Genomic DNA, 23,220 nt, shown 5'->3' on the forward strand with positions numbered 1-23,220 from the left:
ACTGTGAAATTTTTAAAAAGAATTTCATGATATGTGAATTGTATCTCAATAAAGCTGTTACTAAAAAAAGAAAAAGTCCAGCTGAGTTTGCCTGGAGTTTTTTACAAAACAAAAGGCTAAATGTGAAATATCTTAGATGTAATAGATAGCTTCTGAAACACTAAATAAAATATGATTCCCAAACTGTGTTCTGAGATGTGAGATATTCCATGAAAAACAAAAGATAACAGCAATTGTATTTGAAAATTTGCATGTAAATACTATAAAGTAGATTCTTTCACATGTGACAACTTGTATAAAACTGTGCCACCCAGAGAATGAGAACTGCATGGAGGCAGGGGCCTGTTTTGTTCACCCCTGCATCCTCAGTACCTAAGAGAGCACCTGGCACACAGTAGATGCTCAACCATATTTACCAAACGAGAACACAGTGTTCTAGCTGCAGACTGAGGCAGAGGCAGAGGCAGCATTGACCAACTAACCATTACCTTAATGCAGATTAAAATGTATAAACTTCAGGCTGGGTGCAGTGGCTCACACCTGTAATCCCAGCACTTTGGGAGGCCGAGAAGGGCGGATCACAAGGTCAGGAGATTGAGACCATCCTGGCTAACATAGTGAAACTAAAAATACAAAAAATTAGCCAGGCGTGGTGGCAGGCGCCTGTAGTCCCAGCTACTTGGGAGGCTGAGGCAGGAGAATGGCGTGAGCCCAGGAGGCAGAGCTTGCAGTGAGCCGAGATCCGGCCACTGCACTCCAGCCTGGGTAACAGAGTGAGACTCTGTCTCAAAAAAAAAAAAAAAAGTATAAACTTCAGCAAATATTTATAACATTTGGTTCTTTTGTTTCTAATAAAGTGAAATCGTTTCTCTCTTCCTCTTTCAAGCAAAATGGAGAAAAAGCATACTACTCGAAGTTTTTTTGCCATTTATTTTAACCTAAACCTCACTTTATCTTATGAGCTCCTGATGGTGCTCTGAGAATAATAACCTTTAGAAAGGCAATAATTCATAATTTCTGGAAACAAAATGAAAAATAAGTAAAGATGTTTATTTTTGAAATTCTAGAAAAATTTAATAGAGAAAACAGATGAACTGCTCATAGAAGTGAAAACTTTAAACTCAAAGAATAAACTAAACTAAAACTGCCTAAAATAGAAATTTTATATAACACTGGAGTGAATGTAGGTCATCGGCTGAGCAGCTTTTCTCCCTTGGGACTAAGCTGACCTGAACCAAGTTACAACAAACACAGTATTAACTACTTGCATCATTTTTCACTTCCAAGCATTTTACTTATAAACGTGCAAGCATTTCATAGAGTTGTTCAGAACAACATTACCAACTAAAAATAGCAGTTGGTGTTTTAAGAAGCTCTCTTATGGTAAAGAGGTATTTGCTGGCTTTTACTAATCGGGTATTTTTCATGTAATAAAATGGTGGGAACTGATTTTTGAAGGCTTTGAAAATTCTGAACATTGCCCTGTACACCTATCTTCAAGATAAGGTGATTAGAAAAACAAAGGAAGTGTAAAACTTTTGTTAAAAACATGTTTAGCTTTGGTGCTGTAAAATTCCCTTTGAAATCCACACATATCTGTAGGAAGTAGGTTTAAAAAGATGGAGCGAAAATGCATTCATTTACATACCGAAGCACTGAGGCAAGGGAAGGAGAAATCAACTCCCTGTAAGTATGTGCATCAGAAAATGAGGGCCCCTGCGAGTAAACACAACTACAACTGCTGTCTCAGGATACAGACCAGAGCCAGAAAATGCAAAGGATTTCTGATCTAAGACACAGAGTAGCTTAGAAAAATAAAGAAAATAAATTTAGAAAATTCAAACATTAAGAACTAAAAGCGATACATATATTATTGCCTAAAGTCCTACATAAAAAAAACAGTAAGAATTTGCTTGCCTCTTTTCTCAAAAATTCTTAAAAGTTCAGAGAACTATCTCCTCTATTTAAACCTAAGAGTTAAAGAAACCTGCCAACTCTTTTTCATTCCCCGCTTGAGACAGGGTCTTACTCTCCAGGCGGAAGTGGTTGTGTGATCACAGCTCACTGCCATCTCAAACGCCTGGGCTCAAGTGATCCTTCCGTCTCAGCCTCCCAAACAGCCAGGACTACTGGCACACATCATCACTGATACCTGGCTAATTTTTTTAAAAACATTTGTGGAGATGGGGTCTTGCTATGGTGGTCTCAAACTCCTAGGCTTAAGTAATCCTCCCACCTCAGCCTCCCAAAGTGCTAAGACTACAGGCGTGAGCCACCACATCCAGCCTAGCAACTCTTATATCAAGGTAGAAGGCCAACTAAGCAACCAGCCAATCTCTAGGTTAGATAAAATACCTCTCCTAGCTTGCATTTTAGTATAAATTTTCTAAGCTTCTGTCCTGCCAATACCCACCTCAGGGTTCTTGAGGGTCATCTCAATGCTGGCTGCAGGCCCAAATCCCGTGAGGGATTTAATGTGGATCTGTGTAGGCAATGGTCGCCTGCACTGGCAGTACACTGAAAATGCCATGGACTTCAAGTATTGAATGTAGAAAACTTGCTCATCCTTCATTGTCTGCAGCATGTACTGGCAAGGCACAATCTAAAGACACAAATACAAAAAACAAAACAAAACCAAAAACCTAGAAACTGAGATCTAACACGCTAACAAGCAAGCTGAAAAAGGAAACAGCATGAATTCCTTACCACAATGGGGAGAGGTAACCTCAGCCCTAAAATATATCAGTGTCACACACAATATAATTAAATCCTAATTCCTTCCACTGACATAAAATTCTCTATCACCAGCAATTTCAAAAGATGTACAATTATATGGGTCAAGTTATACTGTCACTTAGAAACTACCATGTTCCCATTTTAGAGGTAAGATCTCAATTTATTACAGGTATTACCATGGCCCCCAAATTGTATTATATTTCTCCTTTTTATAATTACACAGTGTGTGTGGCATTTTTTGGAATTATTACCTAATCATTTAGGATACAGACTTCAAAACAATGGAAAACTATCAGCAATGTACTCTGATAACTTTAATTTCAATCTTTTAATTTTCCAAGATAGCTTCAGTTAAAGTGACATTAAAATGAAACCCAAACATCCGAAGCACTGTTTTTCATCTATATAGAATTTTTTAAAAAATCATTACACTATAAAGCTGTCAAAGGTGCAGTGAAAATAAGCATACTCATTCACTGATGAAAGGAAAGTAAGTGTAATCTCTTTTGGAATGGAATTTGGCAATATGTGTCAGCATCTACATCTAGGAATCCATGTTAAAAAATGACCTGAAATGTGAAAAATAAGATTATACATAAATGTGTACTATGGTTTTATTTATAACAGTAAAGAAGTGGAGATATAGGAATGGCTATGGAAAATATGCAGTCATTAAAAATGCTTGTAAGAATTTAAATAACATGAAAATGTATTCATGAATAACATTAGATAGAAAGTAAGTTATATTAAAAGTATGATCTCAACTGTGTAAACAAAAATAGAAAAACAAGCTAGAAAAACACCAAAATGGTAATGGTGGTTGAATGTAAAAGTCGGAATTATGACTATTTTTTCTTTTATACTTTCAGGTACAGGTTGAATATCCCTAATCAAAAAATCTGAAATCCAAAATGCGCCAAAACCCACAATTTTTGGAATGTCAATAAAACGCCACAAGTGGAAAATTCCATATCAGACCTCATGTGATGTGCTGCAGTCAAATTTAATCAAAACTTTGTATAAAGCACAAAATTATTAAAAATATTGTATGAAATTACCTTCAGGTTAAGTGTATAAGGTGTACATAAAACACAAATTTTATGTTTAGACTTGGGTCCACTGCCAAGGTCTCCCATTACATATATGCAAACATTCCAAAAAAAATCAGAAATCCAAAACACTCTGGTCCCTAGTATTTTCGTTAGGGGATAATTAACCTGTACTTCTATTTTTTAAGAAAAACCATAAGCCTGTATTTATTTTCACAACAACAAAAATATCAACATCAAAAGTAAATAATAAACTTGCAAACAGTAACCTGGAGAATGAAAGAATTTCTCATATGCTCAGGTAAATTATCCAGCATTTCTGTGTAGCAGCGCATCAAGCTCAACAGCCAAAAGTTCCCAGAAGTGGAGTCCTCCTCCGCAGCGTAAGTGAATGGGTCCACCATGTAAATGACAACGGCTGGAGGGTGGGCATGGCTGTCTGCAGAGTCAGGCTCCGTGGGAATTCCTATTCTCTCCCTTTCTGTAACACTGGCGAGAGAGTCACTTGTGAGACACACAAAATAAACATAAATTACATGAGTATGAAAAACAAAAGTGCTCAATTCTAGAGCACACAGGCTCCCTAAAGAATGTTTACAGATTAAATGTAAGAGTAACATGTATCACCTTACCAAAATACAGGCAAACCAAGCCAGAGAGCATTGAAGGCAGATGGAAAATGGCAATGTACTCCTCTAAAATGGGAGATATCTTTTTCAAACTCCCCTTTCTTTTCTGTGGTTATGTTGTACAAAGTTGTTATTAATTAAGTTGATAGTAAGTTTAATAAGGTTTATAAGTCATAATAATTTATAAGAAGTCTCAAAATTTTAACACTGCAGCTTTAGATTGACCATTACCCCTTTCTTTTGAGAAGAAGAGAAATAGAGCACTTCATAGGATTCAGAGAATCATGAGGTCAAGGGAGAAAAGGTGCAGAAGAAGAGAGAAAGGGTCTGAGCTGAGGCCACTCGTCTCAATCAGTGAGTAACATACCTCTCTTGTCCATCCTGTGAGGGCTGAGAAGAGCTCTGCCCAGGGTCAGTGTCTCCGCCACAGCCTATGCTCCCTTGAGTTCTATCCGTAGAAATGCCCCCAGTGCTGGGGTTCTGCCCTCCAACACTACCACTGAATCCTGAAGAGGTAGTGCTTATCTGGCTAATACCAGGAGCAGAGGCAGACGACGAGACCGGTGGCACAGAGGAACCAGATGCGGAACTACTTGCTGCAGGATTTGTAGTACTACTATTCGAGGTGGGGTTAAATGCACTGCCAGCTGGGGGAGCTGCTGATCCATTTGGAGCTAAGGGCCCAGCATTCCCAGGCGTAGCCTGTCCCTGTGCCGCTGCTGGTGGGGTCTGGTATTTAGGTGGTATCAACAGGCTGCTATCAAGCTGCAGAGTGGCTAAATAAGGTGCTGAAAGAATACATGCAAAGAGGTGACTTTAGTGATATTCTGCAGTGTCGACTAAACCAGAAATCTAGAACGGTCACTTGTAAAAAAATTATGCTTTCAAGCTGCAATACTCTGATTACAATACACAAAATACTATCTTCCACACTCATGCTTATGTATTCTGCAAACATGGAAATGCACATGGAGCAACTTATAAATTCTACAGAAGAGGCCTGTTTGAAAAGAGAAAATCAATCACTTGTGATAGTCTCCTTTCAGACTGATTCCATATGCCTGCCCTGAAAAATGAGAAGCTATATATTCCACAGTCATCACGGGACATTATACTCCTAGGTTTACAAGCTTCTAAGATTCTCTTCAGAATATGGGTTAAAACTAAGCAGCTAACACCAAGTCATGCTGCTAAGTTTTCAAAATGTGGAGTAAATTAGACATGATTAGGCAACTTTGAATAGTTTTTAAAAATATATGTACATATAGAAATTAGCATTAAACTGCTCAGAACACCAAAATGGACCTTAACAAATACAGCATTACTTGAGGCAAAAGAAATATAATGTTGCATCTATAAAAGAAAGGATGAGAGGGATTTGCTATTTTACTTCTCCAGTTCTACTTTGCCAAATAGATTCCCATTTACCTAGGTGATGGCGGCAAACTTGCGCATAAAGTTTGAGTCTGGAATGATTGTCATTCTCCTCGCCGCTCCAAGGCTGGTTAAACCACTCACTCACAAGCTCATCTGTCAGCTTCTGTGCCACGGTTTTTCCCACGCGCATGATCCCGTCACGTAGCACTTTGCAGATGGGCTTGTGCTGCCCAAGCCTACACATCTGATATCATAGACGAGATCATTAGTTATAACAGAGGCCATTCCTTCATTCGGTACCAATGGTTAGCAAGGCAGATTCTTTAACATACAGATGGAAGCATTTTCCTTTTTCTTTTAGGGTTACTGCATGCAATCAAAGCAACATTAGAAGTTGGTCCTTTCAGGTAATTGTAATGTACCCTTAAATTGCTATCTGTCTCTCTAAAACTTGGACTAGGCTCTCTAAAAAAAACAAAGTTTCTTCACTCAAGCCAATTCCTCCTGTACAAGAGGAGACTGCTGAACACTACCTGACTGCTAACGGACAAAGGATTAGCAGATTCCTGCCACAGTGGGCTGACTGAGACATATGTCCACTAAAATCTCCTAAGTAATCCCTACTCATAATGTTTTCCCATAAGATAACATTAAAATTTTATGGGCCATCTGTTCTGTTACAGACATTTGGAGATCACCAATAGCAGGGGCCACTGAAGCAGTGAGTACGTTGATCACTTTTTTTTTTTTTTTTAAAGTGAATAGGACAAGGAGATTCTGCTATTAATCTCCATGACGCTAAATGGGAGCTTATGGCAGGGAATATAATAAACCTGCAAAAAGTAAACTACCTGTTCACCAGCAGGAGAGCCCACATTATTATCCCTTATTGGAGTAGATGAAGTGAATGCTTACTAAGCCCTGACAAAATCCTCTAGTATATACTCTTCTTAAGGAGGTATGAATCACTGCTGAATGAGCAACCCTAGTGAAGTCATTACGAAAAATTTAAAGAGTGTCTGCACCCTCTTAAAAAGATCTGGCAGTGGTTTTTACATTTTGTAACTTAAGCTGAAGGTTCCATTCAAGGGAATGGCTGGGCTTTAAAACTGCTTACACAAATGTTCAGTTAATTATGATTTAATAGTGTTATATATCCCCTGACCAGACACTGTTCCGAAATGAATGTATTCAAGGGCTTCCTTCAGTGACTTAATTGATGTCATTACATCACGTTAGCATCTCATTTCTTTGTGGCAACACATAAATTTACTATTCCATGCCTACTCATACATTTACAGATCATGAATGTCCTGTTTTGGAATGTTTGGGAATTCAGCTTGGAATCTCACTTTAAAACCACTTTCATAATGTTTACGTGCCTATCATAGTTCTAAACACTTTACAGATATTAATTTCATTTTACCAAATACAAAGACATTAGATGTATCAGATACAAAGAACTTAGTGCATATATACTTCGGCATAAGAAATGTAGCACTTATTATTCAAAGACAGACATGATTTTATTTGTTTAAAGCAATAGGAATTCATATACTAAAGATGTAAAATTATCTGCCTGGTTTTTACATTATTAGAGGCATTATATTTTTAATCAGTATCAAAGTTTCAGTATTAAGATGTCGTGTTAAAACACAACGGGGACATGATTCATTAAACTTATGTTTCAATTCAGAAATTTTCAAAAGAAACATTTTTATACTGTTGTCAGGAACTCTCACCACTCACCCTATCCCTCAATCCATCCAATAAATAAATAAAAAGAGTAGATGTGCTCTTTTTGTAAAGCTCATCTTCTACATTGCCACACTTTCCCCTGGTGAGCAATATTCTTCACCTTTTAGCACATAAATGGAGAAGAGAGAACTGATGGGATTTTAAGACGTATAGTAAGAATGGGAGAGGAATGTTTTCTAAATCTAACAAATATAAAGCCAAGATGGGAAAGCAATTTGCTTCCAGAAAAATTTGTCAATTCAATTCTCTTCCTCATCCTCCTGTTTGCGAATTTTCTTTGAGATTTACTTTCAAGACGTTTGTCTTGAAATTTAGTCATCACTAGAAACAATCAGAGGATCCAAGTCATGAAAAGTGATTTTCACAGTAACTTCCTCACCTCGTATACAGCACTCAAGTCCCTGAAGAAAGTTTTGGCTCCTTCGAGCAAGGCCTCATTTTCTGGACACACCACAATATAGGCAACATCACGGTGGCCCCCATATGGGTCCAACAAGAGCCTCTCCCAAAATGGCAAGGAGAATGGCGAGATGGTGAGGAAATCCTTGTCATAGCCTACCAGCAGAGTGGGAATGGGCAACGGCTCAGGAGATTCTTCTGAACCTAAAATGACATTGTAGTTTAGGAAGGTGCTAGAGAGTTTTTCCCACAATCTGTACAATTTTGAAATTCCTGGTACACTGGTCTTAATTCTAGCATCTGAAATGTCACTCCATGTTGACAAGACATTCTTACAAGTATTTTTCAAACCATCTAATTAAATGGTCACTGATGAGGACTCTTAATTAAGTCAGAATTTGCTTACAAAGTTCAGTAAGGTCAGAGGGCAGACTAGAACAAGTTAAAATTAACCTTCCAAGCAGCACTACATCATTTCCTTCAAGATAAGCATTATGATCCTAACTATGATGAAGTACACAGAACTGGCCCAGAAGTCCATCCAGACGAAAATGCAATGAGGATTGGGAAGATGAGGAGAATCTAAGAAATGCACTTTTTAGGGATTATCTTCCTCACTGACCTGGATTACGCCAAGGGTGTTAGGAAACTTAACTCTAAAATTAACTTTAGGAAAACAAAGAGATTATAAAACTTAATGGTCATGAAGAAAAAGACTCCCCTATTTTGTTAGTGAAGCAAGGACTTGACAGTAACTAAAGCTGCTCTTCACTGAACAGCACTGAAGTCAGAAGGAATTTTAAACAGGACAAAGACCCTACCGTAGGTTCCCCGTCCTGCCATCTTATGGAACTGCTGCCAAGTGAGTGGTCCCTGCACATGCTGGATGTTCTCCCAGGTCCTGCCTGTGCGCTTCTTTTGGATGGCATCTTGGAGAAAGGGCTGCAGGGACAACAGCATACGAACTACATCCTGGGAGGAGAGCATGCTGATGTCCAGCACTGGAAGAGAAATGAGAAGAGACAGAGAAGATAAGGGGGCTGGCACCCTCCTCTTCCTCGCCATCACCTCAAGCCTCAGTTAATAGTCCAGAACAACGTTATTAGCTGTAGTAGATTCTAAAATATTTGAAATAGGAGTCAGGACGAGAGATATTCTTCTACTAAATTAGAGAAAATAATTGATAATTTAGTATCAAAAATAATAAAAGGAGAAACGGATTACTCTCTATAAAAAAGTTTAATGGAAGAATTGTTTAAAAGTGGAAAAATGGATAGGTGCGACTTTTTAAAACCATGTAAAACTGTTTCCAAGGATTTTCACAAGACAGCTGCAAGTTTCTTAATTATTACATTACTTTTATTTGCAAATATCAATGTTTTGTTTATATGAGTAGGAAAAAATGGAACTTAAACAGAAGCTTTTAAAAACTCTTTAAATGCTCTTAATTGTAAAAATATTTTCACAAAATACAGAATGCATAATAAAGAGAAAGCCAATCTTCAGTGCAGCCAGACGCACGGGGAAACACAGCTGACGTCCCTTGAAGACCAAAGCCCTCTGCAGGCATGGATGGGATTCACTGCCTTCTAAATGTAGATGACTTCAGTCCCAGCAGTAGCCCTGGGGAGGGATTTTTAATCTAAAATTTGAAAGTTGTCTGAACTGTATGCAAAACCATGCAAACACGTTTGGACATATGTATTGTTTTTTTCTCAGGATGGAGGGTTCATCATGCTCATCAGATTCTTAACAAGGTCTGCCAAAAGAGCTAATTATGCTGTAGGTGATGTGGTGTGAATCTGCACAGCTGGATTCCTGAAGACTTTGCCTTCCTCTTACTCTTCTGGCTGATTAGGGAAAGGGCATGGAAAGAAATCTAAGATTTATCTGCCAACTAAATTTGAAACACAGGATGATTAAGGATTCTTTTTTTTTCTTTTGAGACGGAGTCTCGCTCTGTCACCCAGGCTGGAGTGCAGTGGCCGGATCTCAGCTCACTGCAAGCTCCGCCTCCCGGGTTCACGCCATTCTCCTGCCTCAGCCTCCCGAGTAGCTGGGACTACAGGCACCCGCCACCTCGCCCGGCTAGTTTTTTATATTTTTTAGTAGACAGGGTTTCACCGTGTTAGCCAGGATGGTCTCAATCTCCTGACCTCATGATCCGCCCGTCTCGGCCTCCCAAAGTGCTGGGATTACAGGCTTGAGCCACCGCGCCCGGCCATGATTAAGGATTCCTAAGACATTTTCAAATGTGTCCCTAAATCAGTAAAGCATAGGTTGCAAAGTGGTGGTCCACAGAATATTTTGTTAAACTGTGGAACAAATCACTCCAGGACATTTCATACACAAATCTAGATTGCCGGCTTCCCCTGAACTGAGAGACCCACACTCCTGCATAATCACCACTTGCTGGAGCTGAGGAGCAGCTGGTCCCCTTCAGGCACCTCACGGCCCCTGTCCTGCCGTCTGCCTGAGTCTGACGCAGTGTTCATTGCCTTGTATCTTCAGCCGGTGCTTCTTTTTACATACAGTAAGAACAACAGTGAATACTTCTTGTATTAATGGCTCTACCAAAAGTGGGAAATCACAGACCAAGAGAACCACAGATTTGAGGAAACTAAAAGCAAGCATGTCTCTTATGAACCCTATTCCTGTGCCTGCAAAAGAGAAAGTGAGTTTTGGAAAGACAGCTTAAGGCACTGCCTTTTGCAAATCTGTCTCCCATCTCATTCATTTACATTATCTGGTACTTTTAGGCATCTTAAAATTTGAAATCCAGACCTCCCCTGCAATAAAATGTCCTATTTTTCATCCTGAAAGACACCACCACTGATTCATGCACACAGACTGCTTTTCCATCTGAAAGCCTATCTAGTAAAAGGACTCACCCAAGCTGATCATCCACATTTTTTTTAGGGGAAAGGCTGCGTTTTCTTCACTTCATAAATCCATTTACTAGAAACTGATTAAGGGCCTCCTTAAGTATAAGGCACTGTGCTTAAACCTAAGCAGTTATACAAATGAGTACAACCCTTCAATGCTTCCTTAGTCATCTCCACCTCCATGAAAGCTTCCTTGATTGGCCTAGTCAGAAAATACCCATTACTCCCCATACTCTACTGACGACCTCTGGACATACTTTTATTATTTCAGATTTCTAACTGTATTTAAGAATCTTATATAACTTTCTTCCCTGCAAGACTGAGAGTTGTTCAGAAACAGGGTTCCCACTTCATTCACACAACCCTTCCAGTCTGGCCTCTGCTCCCACCACTCTACAGAAACAGCTCTCACCACGGGCAGAAGACATGTTTAATCCTTACCTTAAAATCTTCATTTGTATTTTAATGCCTGTCGATCACTTCCTCTTTCTTGAAACACTGGCTACCCCTGGCTTCCAAGAGCCCAAGAGCCCCTCTATGGTTCTTCCTTCTCCACTTCCTTGATAGGCTCATGCTTCTCTGCCTCACCTATACCTGTCAGAATTTAGCTAAGCTCCACTAGGCCCTCTTCGCATTCTATACTTTTCTCCTCCTCCTCAATGAGCTCATCTGTGCCCCCTTAATTGAAGTTATCATCTATATGCCAACTACTCCCTCTCTCCTGAGCAAAAGGCCCAAGAGTCTATTTGATACCTCTACCTGGATATATCAAAAGGGATCTTTAAAACTTCCAAACTTCCATAACTCAATTTATAAACTTTCTCTCCAGATGTAGTCTTCCTCCAGTGTACTTATTTTTGACCACCACCGACTATCCAGGTGTACTAGTAACAAATCTGGGGCTCCTCCTTAACATCTATCTTTCCCTTATCCCCAAAACTAAACCCATTATCGAGTCCTGCAATAATACTTCCTAAACCTCTCTTGAATGACTCCGTTTCTTCTCCATCTTCAAAAGGACACTAAGGCAAGCTATTGTTTCTTACTAGGTCTTCCTCAATAACCCCCTCGTCTCCCCAAATCCATTCCTGCCATTTTCTAATCCATACACAGAATTACAGCCAGTGCACACGGTTATTCTTCTTTTCTAACTACACAAATCTGACGTCAATGTTTCTTCTTAAAATCTTTCAATGACTTTTTATTGCTTTGAGCAGGAAGACCCAACCCCTAGCGTGCCTCTAAAGAGTCACTGTAATCTAGCCCCTGCTGGCTTCTAAGCTTGCTTCAGCTTCTAAAGGCCCCAACCAAGGCCTTTCCCACTTGCAGCACCTTCCGTCTCGGACACATGCCTTGCTCCCCATTCTCCTTCCTCAGTTAATGTGTACTCATCATTGAGATTCTCCTTCCTCAATTAATGTGTACTCATCATTGAGATCTCCAAACAAATGTTACTACTTCTTCAACAAAGTCTTCTCTGACCTTCAGCCTAGAGTGCCCCCTCTATCCCATGCTTTTATCACTTATAAAATGGGTTGTAATAATATGCGTACTTGTGTAATGATTTAATTAATGTCCACTTCCAGAATAGATCAGAAAGTCCATGAGGGCAAGTGCCTTGTTTCTTTCAGTAGCCATTTTATTCCCCATGATGCATTGCAGTTTAGGCAGTGAATGAATAAGAAAACGAAATAGCAAGTTGCTTGGCACTCTTACAATCCAACTTCGAAAATGTTTGTCAACTGGAACTTTTAATAATACAACCAGTTATATGTCCCAGTAACCACAATGCAAAGTAAAATGTGATTTTGTTATAAGAGATGCAACAGAGGGGGGAACAGAGAAGGGAGAAGAGACTCTGCAAATGGGTAGAAGGCTTCCTGGAAGAGGTTCCTTAGAAACTTGATCTGGAAGAATGGTGGATTTAAGCGTGCGAGAGCGTGCAAATTATCCGTCTCTAAGCTCCTGACGACTCTGACACTCATCGGTCACAGGTTTCCAACAAGGACTGCTTACTTATGAGTTACAAGAGGAAAATTTCAGAAAACAATTACTCTTCTCCAAAGGTGTTTCAATATAAAACATTCTCCCAGTCCTTAAGTTTAGGATGAAATAAACATAGCTCTCACTTTAGGTTCTTTTTTTCCCCCTAAAGACATGAAATTAAATCTTTTTGTCAAATACAGTAAAGCAAGCTTTTAAGTTATGATCATACCAAGATACTCCTCAAAGTAAATTTGTGTTCTGGGACACCTACCATTGCTGTGAGGCCAAGAGTGCACAGTGGCACTTCTCACCAGAGCTTCGTCCACTTTTCCACCAGTGGGGTTATCCACATACTGCCGCCCCTGCTCCAACGCATTAAAGCATTCCGTCCAGTAATCGTTATTATCTGCTTGCACCCGGTCATAACTCCAGCTTACACAGGGAAGAGTTTGGCGATTGTTAGAGGAAATGTAGTCCAGGAAACTCAGTGAAGCAAAAGGTTGTGTGTGTTGATTCTGGAGGAGGAGGAGAAGGCTTATGGGTGGCTCCTGGGGTTTTCTGGTTCCTTCCACCTGAGGAAGGAAGGTGGACTGACACATCATTAAGCGCCTCTCTGCAGCCTGACCAATATCAGAATTCTTCCCAAAAATATCCAACTCATCTTCAAGGAAGAGTCCCGAATTGTAGCCAAGTTTGCGGTTCATAATCGCACTAAACCCACAGGTACAGCGGTACTGGTCCTCATTGGAAGAATCGGGGATGTAAAGCCCGACATCTGCCCCTTTGATGTTCATGTTGCAGGCACAGATGCAACAGCTGTCAAAGTTTCTGTCTTTAAAGATATTCATCACGGAATCAGAGAGAATCAGGGTAACATAGAGGCTGTGGGCTTCGGGAATTGGTTGCATGGTGGCGGGCTCCACAGAGTTGAGGGGCCGCGTAGTAGAGGGGGTGGAGGCTGGTGACCCTTGATCGGTGCTATCATACTTAACAGACCCTTGACCACTGGCAGTGCCCCCACCTCTGGGAGTTCTTGGGGTCCTGGGGGTTCGTGGTGTGGGGACAGAGAAGCGAGGGGTTGCTGGAGATGGTAGGACTCCTGCCCCACTATTGCTGGCTGGGGCAGCGCTGTTCAACGTCACAGGTGTGTTCATCTGTGGTGTGTTCAGATAGTCTGGATCTGCTAGGCTCCCAACACTAGGCACGTTACTACAAAAAGAGAAGGCACCAAGTAAGGAATGGCAGCATGTCACAGATGTTGAAGTAGATACACGATCACCCCACCCATGTACTGCATGTTTCTCGTTTGTTTCTGCTATCACTGGTATACACTGGTATATTTAATTTTCTCTTAAAAAAAAAAGATACAAAGGTCAGTGCAGTGTGTAAAGAAGTAGTAAGGTATGAAGAATAATTCAACAAAGCACTTTCCTTCTACTTATTCCACATAGAAGCATCCTCATCCTAATCTCTTGAAGGAACTTTTACTATTTTTGTAAGAAAACATGGCACTGGGTTTGGTCAATGTCATTTGAAAAGTTGTAACTACTAAATGGAACTTCACCTATAAGTTCAGACACTAAATTAGCTAGAGGACCACAGGATGAAATTTCCATCTAATTTGCAATTACATTTTTGTCATTTTTTTTGAATCTGAAAGTCTGCCAGTGTACTCGTTCTCTGAGGCTATAATCTATATATACTATCAAAGTAGTTATAATCAAATACACATGAAAATTTAACATTTCTCTAATTTTCAAAATGCAGCCCTATCTAGGCTTACATTTTTATAGTAATGAGTGACCAGGAGGGAATTACATTTTAGGTAGCCCATTTACCAGTACTATACTACAACTGATAGGAATATTACATATGCGGCTAAGAGGCCTCAGTATTAATTAGGTGGTTGCACAGAAGTACACATACTGTGTCACAGTTTCCAGCTTCCAACAGTTTTCTGTGGGGTGGTAAGCACTTCATTTTTCACTTTTCAATCTGTTATGCATTGCATACAGTGTAATTATTTTAGCTGCCCAAGACTGACTGGGCTACGGTATCTACTTTCTCATAAGCAGTGACTTCTTTTTGGAACAGCTAAACAGAAAACACTGACTGCAAGGTTCTGCTGTTTCATTATCATAAAACATTGTCTTGATATACAGTTGGCCCTCTATATCCACAGGCTCCACATCTGCGGATTCAGCCATATACAGATGGGAAATCAAAATAAAAATACAACAATTAAAAAATACATATCAAAACAGTAAAGTACAACATTTATATAGCATTTACATTGTATCAGGCATTACGAGTAATCCAGAGATGACTTAAGGTATACAGAAGGATTTGTGTAAATTATATGCAAATACTCTGCCATTTTATATAGGGGACTTGAGCATCTTCAGATTTTGGTATCCGAGGGGGTCCTGGAATCAATCCCCCAAGGATACCAAGGGACGACTGTACTTTCTTAGATGTGTATGTATATTAGCATATGAGTCCATTTTTTCTACTTAGAAGGTATCAAAAGAATAGAGATCTTAAAAAATTCTTAATATTCTTCTATATATATTAATACTGTACTTAAACCAATGCTCCTCCAATAAACTACATATTCAGTTACTTAAAATGTGAAAGAAGAATGTCATAAAGAAATGTCTCCTCAAATAATTTTCTTGTGATTTTTAATTAGTTATGTCTAAACTACCAGCCTAAAAGTCCAAATCAGGCACTGTAAAGAAATATTAAATCTGAGGCACAGTAGTATCTTTGAGTACAGATTAAAAAAAAAAAAAACTTGATTGGCAATCACTGCTCTCTTAGAGACCAAAATAGTAAGTGTGTAATAATGATCTTTAATTGGACTCCTTTCAAATTTTCCTGTTCAACAAAACCCTAAAATTATTATGCAGTTCAGATCAGAAAAGGAACTATGAGTACTAACTGAAAACCTGAAAAATTAAATTGCTCCCTGGGTAGTAAGAATGGTTTATCTTGTAATCTGATTTTTCCCATTTAATAAAAATGAACTGAGTAGCAACCCTACACTAGAAGCTGGAGAGTTGAAAGTGAAAAGGAGAAACAAAAGGTGGCTCATAAGCAAGTGATTGCAGGGGTATTGCGTGTGACAAAGGAGTCCACGGTGATGGCGAGCAGAGACCACAGCAGGATTACACACACTCTAGAAACATACTGTTCCAATAAGGTAGCCACCAGTCCCCATGTCCTAAATTTAAATTAATTAACATAAAACAATTCAGTCTTGGTCTCACTAGCCACATTTCAAGTGGTCAACACCTGCAGCAGGAAGCTGGTGACTGCCATAGTGGACAGTGCAGACAGGAATCACCTTCACGCCAGGTGCAGTAGCTCATGCCTATAATCCCAATACTTTAGGAGGCCAAGGCAGGAGGAGCACTTGAACCCAGGAGTTCAGGACCAGTGTAGGCAACATAGACAGACACAAACTCTACAACAAAATTTCATAAAAATTAGCTGGGTGTGGTGGCACGTGACTATAGTCCCAGCTGCTCAGGAGGCTGATGTGGGAGGACTGCTTGAGCCCAGGAGGTCAAGGCTGCATTGAGCTGCAATTGTGCCACTGTACTCCAGCCCGGGTGACACAGTGAGACCTTGTCTCCAAAAAAAAAAAAAAAACCCCAAAAAACAAAAAAAAACCCAAAACCTTCATCACATAAGGTTGTACTAATAGAGCCAGTTAAGAACACAAAGAATCTTTGGGATGGCAAATGAAAGATGTAATAGATCTAAATAATGACCTAAATTATTTAAGCCATTATACAGCAAAAGCTTGCATGTGACCTTTTTGGGGAAACCTGTATGCACGAAAGAGATTAAACTGTTGAATGGGTTCTTAAAACTGCTATGTCATTTATTAGCAACTGTATGTGCTAAGCTAACCCCTTATGCGTGCACCAAGGTGTTCCAGCTGTGTTGTGCCAGGATCTAGCTGAGTAAGCTAGAGTACAATTGGAGCACAGCAGCAGCACACCAGCCAGGTGCTCAGGGTGCTTTTCAGCACGCTCTTTATATTGCTGGTGCATTGTTATTTCCATGGTACTTCTACAATCACTAGTTGCTGAAGCACTGTGAAAGTCTTGTGTGGGAGGCAGAGCAGGATTACTTCATTTTAAAGGGAAGACCCATGTAAAATGGTCATTTAAGGTCATGCATATAATTTTTACAATGCAGGAATTTCAGTATTATAATACAGTAACTGTAGCTTCCTAAGTCTAGGATTCCTCTGTACTTTTCTGTCACAGTTTTTCTTTCTGACACTGACTTTATATACACAAGCAGGAAGCCTTGTTGTAACATTAAAATTAACTTCATCAGGATGATTTTACAGAAGGTCACAAACTTGCAGCCCACAGGCTGAGGTGGGACCACAAATTTGTATTATTAGTTCCTTAAGCTTAACTTTCTATTAGCTGACAACATTTTAAAGAAAGGAAAACATACAAAAATCCAGATTTCAAGTGACCCTCAAAAACAGCAAGATCTGACCACAATGACCCCAGTCCTGCCTGACAACAACCCTCTGCACTTGAATAGCAAACATCCCTTTAAATGGGGTTTCACACTAGACTTCACTTGCTTCTCCTCCTGTCACCCACAATGGTGCTGAGTATCAGTAGTACCAACGCTTTTGCATTTACCCTGTCCATTTCATCTATATACTGCTTACCTGACCACAGCAGAAATCTGAATTTGTGGTCTTTCATATCATTCGAATCACTTTATTTATTAAGAAATTATTTGTCACAGGGAAAACTGATTCCATCATAGTTTAGCCTATCTTTGTTTCTGTGATAGGGTCTCACTCGGTCGACCAGGCTGGAGTGCAGTAGTACAATCTCAGCTCACTGCAACCTCCGCCTCGTGGGTTCAAGTGATTCTCCTGCCTCAGCCTCCCAAGTAGCTGGGACTATAGATACATGCCATCATGCCCAGCTAAATTTTTGTATTTTTTGTAGAGACAGGGTTTCGCCATTTGCCCAGGCTGGTCTCAAACTCCTGAGCTCAAGCAACCCATCTGCCTCGGCCTCCCAAGGTGTTGGGATTGCGGTGTGAGCCACCACACCTGGTGCTAGCCTGTCTTCAACATATTCAGAACACTTACATTGGCCCACCATTGGGGAAATCATCTAACTCAAAGCCTGTTTTACAATCAAGTGCAGAGTATCTCGTGTAATTTATCAAATACGGTACTGAAAGTGAAAAACAGAATGGTTGTATGGGTTCTTGAAGTACAGCGTCTCCTGAATGTGTATTACTTTTACATCATCATAAAGTCAAAAACTCCTGAGTAAATCCACTGTAAGTCAGGGACTGTCTGCATTCAAAATTTCATTTAGAAAATAATGCACATTTTCCAGCACAAAATAATTTGCACAAAAATATGAAAGACCAATAAAGGAAGTTTCAAATGATAAGCTACTTGTCATCATTTTTTTTTCTTTCTGAGACAGAGTCTCACTCTGTCACCCAGGCTGGAGAGAAGTGGCGTGATCTTGGCTCACTGCAACCTCCACCACCTGGGTTCAAGCGATTCTCCTGCCTCAGCCTCCCGAGTAGGTAGGATTACAGATTCCCGCGACCAAGCCCAGCTAATTTTTTGTATTTTTAGTAGAGACAGGGTTTCATCATGTTGGCCAGGCTGGTCTCAAACTCCTGACCTCAAGTGATCTGCCCGCCTCGGCCTCCCAAAGTGCTGGGACTACAGGCATGAGCCACCACGCCCGGACCTTGTTATCATTTTTAACAAACACTTAGTTAAGATAAAAATTCCATCAAATATGGCAAGTAAATGACGCAATGCCTATACATACTTGTAGCCATCTCTAATGAAAGTGGCTGCAGGGGGCATGGGCAGTTGTTCAATTTTAGGAGGAATTGCCCATGAAGGCCGAAACAGACAGGCATCAGGTATCTTCAGAGGTAGCAAACAATGGCTCGGCAACATCTTCAGTGGAGCAAACATGGAGGATCCCATAAAAGGTTGAAAGGATGGAACTTTGTGCACATATGAAAAGTCCTATGACAACAAAGTGGGGTCAGTGTTAATACTGGTAAACTCTGTAGAACACACTACAGTGGCATAGTGCTATCATAAAAACAGCAACCAAAATGATCGTTTTTCAGTATTTCTCTCCTTTGATCACTAGAAAATGCTAATACAGAAATGTTAAATCAATCAAAACACACTATTTAATATGCTCACTGGTGTGCCTCATGTTCTAATTAAAAGGGTTCTTAGGAACTTATGTATATATGGCACATAGATGATACGCCATTTTAAAGCAGATGTACATGAATCCACTTGGAAACCGCTCTGCCCTGGAAATGTTAATATACTGAATATTACCTTAATTTCCTCAGGCTTGGGACTTCCTAATCCATCCTCCACTTCCATTTTGAATTCTGTGAGTTGTGTTGAAACCATACTGACCATAGGGCTCTCCATCATGCCTAATGCTGTCACTGTCTCTGAGCTGATCCCATCTTTATAATTCATCACAGGAGAAAATGCAGGATGCTGTTCCAAAGATGGTGGAGTGGGAAACATCCTTTGCAAGTCTGCAACTGCTAAAAATAAGAAAATAAAAAAATTTTGTTTAATAGGAAGGGCTTCTAAAAAGTCCTAGTTTATAGGCAGGCACACTGTTTGGCACAAAAAATAGTGCTAATTAAATGATCACATCAGTTCACAAAAGAATATTAATAATGGAAGTCTCTAAGAAGAAGGCCATCAGCAGAGAATTACCTTTTTCTGGGTCTTGTTTCGCTTTGTTTCTTGAGACAAAGTATCACTGTATCGCCCAGGCTGGAATGCAGTGGCGCGATCTTGGCTCACTGTAACCTCTGCCTCCAGCGTTCAAGCAATTCTTGTGCCTCAGTCTCTCAAGTAGCTGGGACTATAGGCATGTGTCACCATGCCTGGCTAATTTTTGTATTTTTAGTAGAGACAGGGTTTTACCATGTTGCCTAGGCTGGTCTCAAACTCCTGGGCTCAAGTGACCCACCTGCCTCGGACTCCCCAACTGCTGGGATTACAGGTGTGAGCCACTGAGCCTGGACTTTTTTTGGTCTTTATCACCAACTTCTTGATGTTTTATGGTCTGGCTTCACATTAATTCAGTGAACAGTCTACATAACTTACCTTTTTCTTCCAACAACTGACTCCCTGAAAAGTCTAAGTAGAGAAATTAAACAAAGTGGAGGCAATTAGATAGTTACCACTACTAAAGTTCTATCCCTGTTTTCAAGTATGCATAAAATATTACAAAAAATAAAAATTGTTTGGAGCCAGACTTGTGGTTTATATATAAGAGGATTACTCAGCTAGTTTGACAAACCCACTACACTTACAGCTGCTCTTTTGGTGAAACTCACAGCTGCTCTTTTGGGGAAACAGTTCCATATTTTTTCCAGACAGGTATTAAAATCAAACTTCATAGTTTCTTTTAAGAAACACTTAAAACAGCAATTCTGAACTCCTTTGTTAAAAAAAAAATTCCTTTAATACACCTGTAGTAAAAAATTATCACTACAGTAGCTCATTAAGGCACTGATTCTTAAAAAGTAGACCTAATGAAAAGCAAGTTGTAGTTGTAAAATTTGGCCACTAGGGGGTGGCCTATGCAGCAAATTTTGTAAGTTTGGAGCCACAGGTTTTTAAATCAGTGATTTAATGTACCAGTTTCCTATCCTATTGCTCTTTCCAACTTCAAGATTTAAACAGACCAATAATAACCACTGAATCGACTAAGATCTGACTCCTAGCTCCAAATCAGAAATTAACACTGAGCAACCGTACCATGTACATTATGTATGTAAATGTACATTAAATGTACCATGCTGTGCTCCAGGCTACACAGTCCAGGTGCTGGGGACATAGCTCTGCCATGGTCAGGTCACTTCCTCCCTTGGGGCCTCGGTTCCTTCATCTAACAGGGAAGGCAGTGCTAGATGGATGATTCTCAACGGGCCTACTTGCTTTGCTTCGTTTGTGGGGAGAGAGGAAAGCTTTCAAACATCTCAGCACATGGAGGCAGAAGAAAAGGTGAGAACTTCTGGATTACATAATCTTTACTGTGTTTCTAAGTGAAACAACTGTATAATCCTAAATCCTTTAGCCTCTCTTGGCCTGTGGAGCTATTTGCAAAATAAGGAGAAGGAGAGGCCAGACAGCAGGGTTGTTAATTCAAATATTCATTTCCATTAGCGATGCTCCACAGCTACTTATTTTCTGTAACAGGAATCTGTATCTGATTTCATTACACACAAAAAGTACCTGCTGTTTCCAAAAAAAAGCAGAAGTAAAAACTCCAAAAATCCCAAGTTGATCTTCACGGCACCTTAAAAATTTACAGAAGTAGAAACAGGAGCCAAGCCAAACAAGAAACTGGCAGAGAACTATCGGAGACCCTACATAACCGATACATTCTGAGGTGGAAAAACAGGACTTCAAATGTAGCAGGAACCAGATCAGTAAGTTTTCTTTAAAACAAAGTCAAGATCTTTAATACAAAGTTAGTCTACACTGGAGGCCAGGTGGGGTGGCTCACACCTATAATCCCAGCATTTTGGGAGGCCAAGGCAGGCAGATCATTTGAGGTCAGGAGTTCGAGACCGGTCTGGGCAATATGTCAAAACCTTGTCTCTTAAAAAATACAAAAATTAGCCGGGCATGCTGGCAGGAGGCTGAGGCACAAGAATCTCTTGAACTGAGGAGGCGGAGATTGCAGTGAGCCGAGATTTCGCCACCGCAATTCAGCCTCGGTGAAAGAGCAAGACTCTGTCTCAAAAAAAAAAAAAAGTTCATCTACACTTGAAATAAATCCATCACCTTTAACCTTTAGTCCCTATTCCTCCTCCCAAGCCAAAGAACAGCTACTAAAAAACTGTAATATAATTTGTGTTATATTTTAAAACGTTAATTCTGCTTCACAAAATCTTCAAAGTCACATTGCCATAAATCTTAATAGCCAATGTAGCTCTTTGTGAAGTAGAGAAATTGTATAAATTCTCTTTAAGTTAAAAGGGTGAGCTTAAACATAGCCTTTTTTTTACTTACAAGTATCCTGATATGACACAAAATTTTGCAAAAAAAAGAAAAAAAAAAAGTTCTATTAAATTTGTTTTTACATTTCCTCTAAGAAACATAGTAAAAGCATTTCCACCGACATAAGGTTAGCTGACTTCTTTGATCTTCCTGAACACATGCATATATCTCAGTTTTCAAAGCCTCAGCCACCCTGTTAATTTTCACCAAAGGTAAACAGAAAACACACAAAAAAGCAGAGATGAAATTCTACCTCCGAGAGAGCCACTTCACAAAGTGGTCCTTATCGTTCTTACTATCAGATATTCTTAAGGAAGACTCAGTCTGTCTCGCTTCATTTTCCTAATCTGTAAAATGGGAAAAAAATCTACTTCATATTTTTTGAGCATATTAAATGAGATAATGTATGCTCAGAAGTGAACACTTTGCTGCGAACATCTAAACATTCAGTAAATGATGAAGTTAGTACAAATTAATTCTCCCTCCCAAACCTGGATTGGAAAAAGATGGAACTACTGTCAAGTTATGGGAATTTCAGGCCGGGCGCGGTGGCTCAAGCCTGTAATCCCAGCACTTTGGGAGGCCGAGACGGGCGGATCACGAGGTCAGGAGATCGAGACCATCCTGGCTAACACGGTGAAACCCCGTCTCTACTAAAAAATACAAAAAAAAAAACTAGCCGGGCGAGGTGGCGGGCGCCTGTAGTCCCGGCTACTCGGGAGGCTGAGGCAGGAGAATGGCGGGAACCCGGGAGGCGGAGCTTGCAGTGAGCTGAGATCGGGCCACAGCACTCCAGCCTGGGTGACAGAGCGAGACTCCGTCTCAAAAAAAAAAAAAAAAAATAAATAAATAAATAAATAAATAAGTTATGGGAATTTCTGAAAATATATGACCCTAAGATGATCAAAGGGAACTGGACTCAAAAGTGGGTAAAGCAGAAAGAACACTGAGACTCCAAGAAACACTTTGGTCCTCCAAAATAGAAACATGATTTGTCTGTTCAATTTTCTTCCCAGAAAATGGCTAAAGCAAGGGTGGAAACAGCCACCAGGATGGACTGCAGGTGAGCTGTGCCACCCACAGTGCTCTGCTTTCTCCCATCCTCCCGAGCCTGCAAGACCTCTGCACTTCAGCGGGAACTCATAAGACACCCACCTGCTCCTGCCCAGCACTTCATGTATTCATGCACAGGATTGAAGACCTCCAACAAAGCAGCATCACTGATTTCTTAGTGTTCTCCTCACCCCAGAGCATATGCCCGAGTCCCTTCCAAACAGTAGGACTCTTGGAAAATAAACAAATGAACCAACCCC

The 23,220-nt window shown here is 40.1% G+C and overlaps 1 protein-coding gene across 1 annotated transcript in view; it reads right to left on the reverse strand.

The window, feature by feature from the left end:
* Window positions 1-23,220, reverse strand: part of MED13L (mediator complex subunit 13 like) — a 314,129-nt gene that overhangs the window by 20,319 nt on the left and 270,590 nt on the right. The window contains exons 15-23 of the mRNA XM_025401481.1: window positions 19,208-19,428; window positions 18,672-18,877; window positions 13,091-14,028; window positions 8,770-8,949; window positions 7,929-8,152; window positions 5,843-6,035; window positions 4,782-5,202; window positions 4,055-4,274; window positions 2,414-2,602 (exon numbers count right to left, since the gene is read on the reverse strand). Coding sequence (XP_025257266.1) covers window positions 2,414-2,602; window positions 4,055-4,274; window positions 4,782-5,202; window positions 5,843-6,035; window positions 7,929-8,152; window positions 8,770-8,949; window positions 13,091-14,028; window positions 18,672-18,877; window positions 19,208-19,428 — 2,792 coding nt within the window. The remainder of the gene's footprint in view (window positions 1-2,413; window positions 2,603-4,054; window positions 4,275-4,781; window positions 5,203-5,842; window positions 6,036-7,928; window positions 8,153-8,769; window positions 8,950-13,090; window positions 14,029-18,671; window positions 18,878-19,207; window positions 19,429-23,220) is intronic.

Source organism: Theropithecus gelada, chromosome 11 (genome assembly GCF_003255815.1).
Source record: "Theropithecus gelada isolate Dixy chromosome 11, Tgel_1.0, whole genome shotgun sequence".
Lineage (NCBI taxonomy): Eukaryota > Metazoa > Chordata > Mammalia > Primates > Cercopithecidae > Theropithecus > Theropithecus gelada.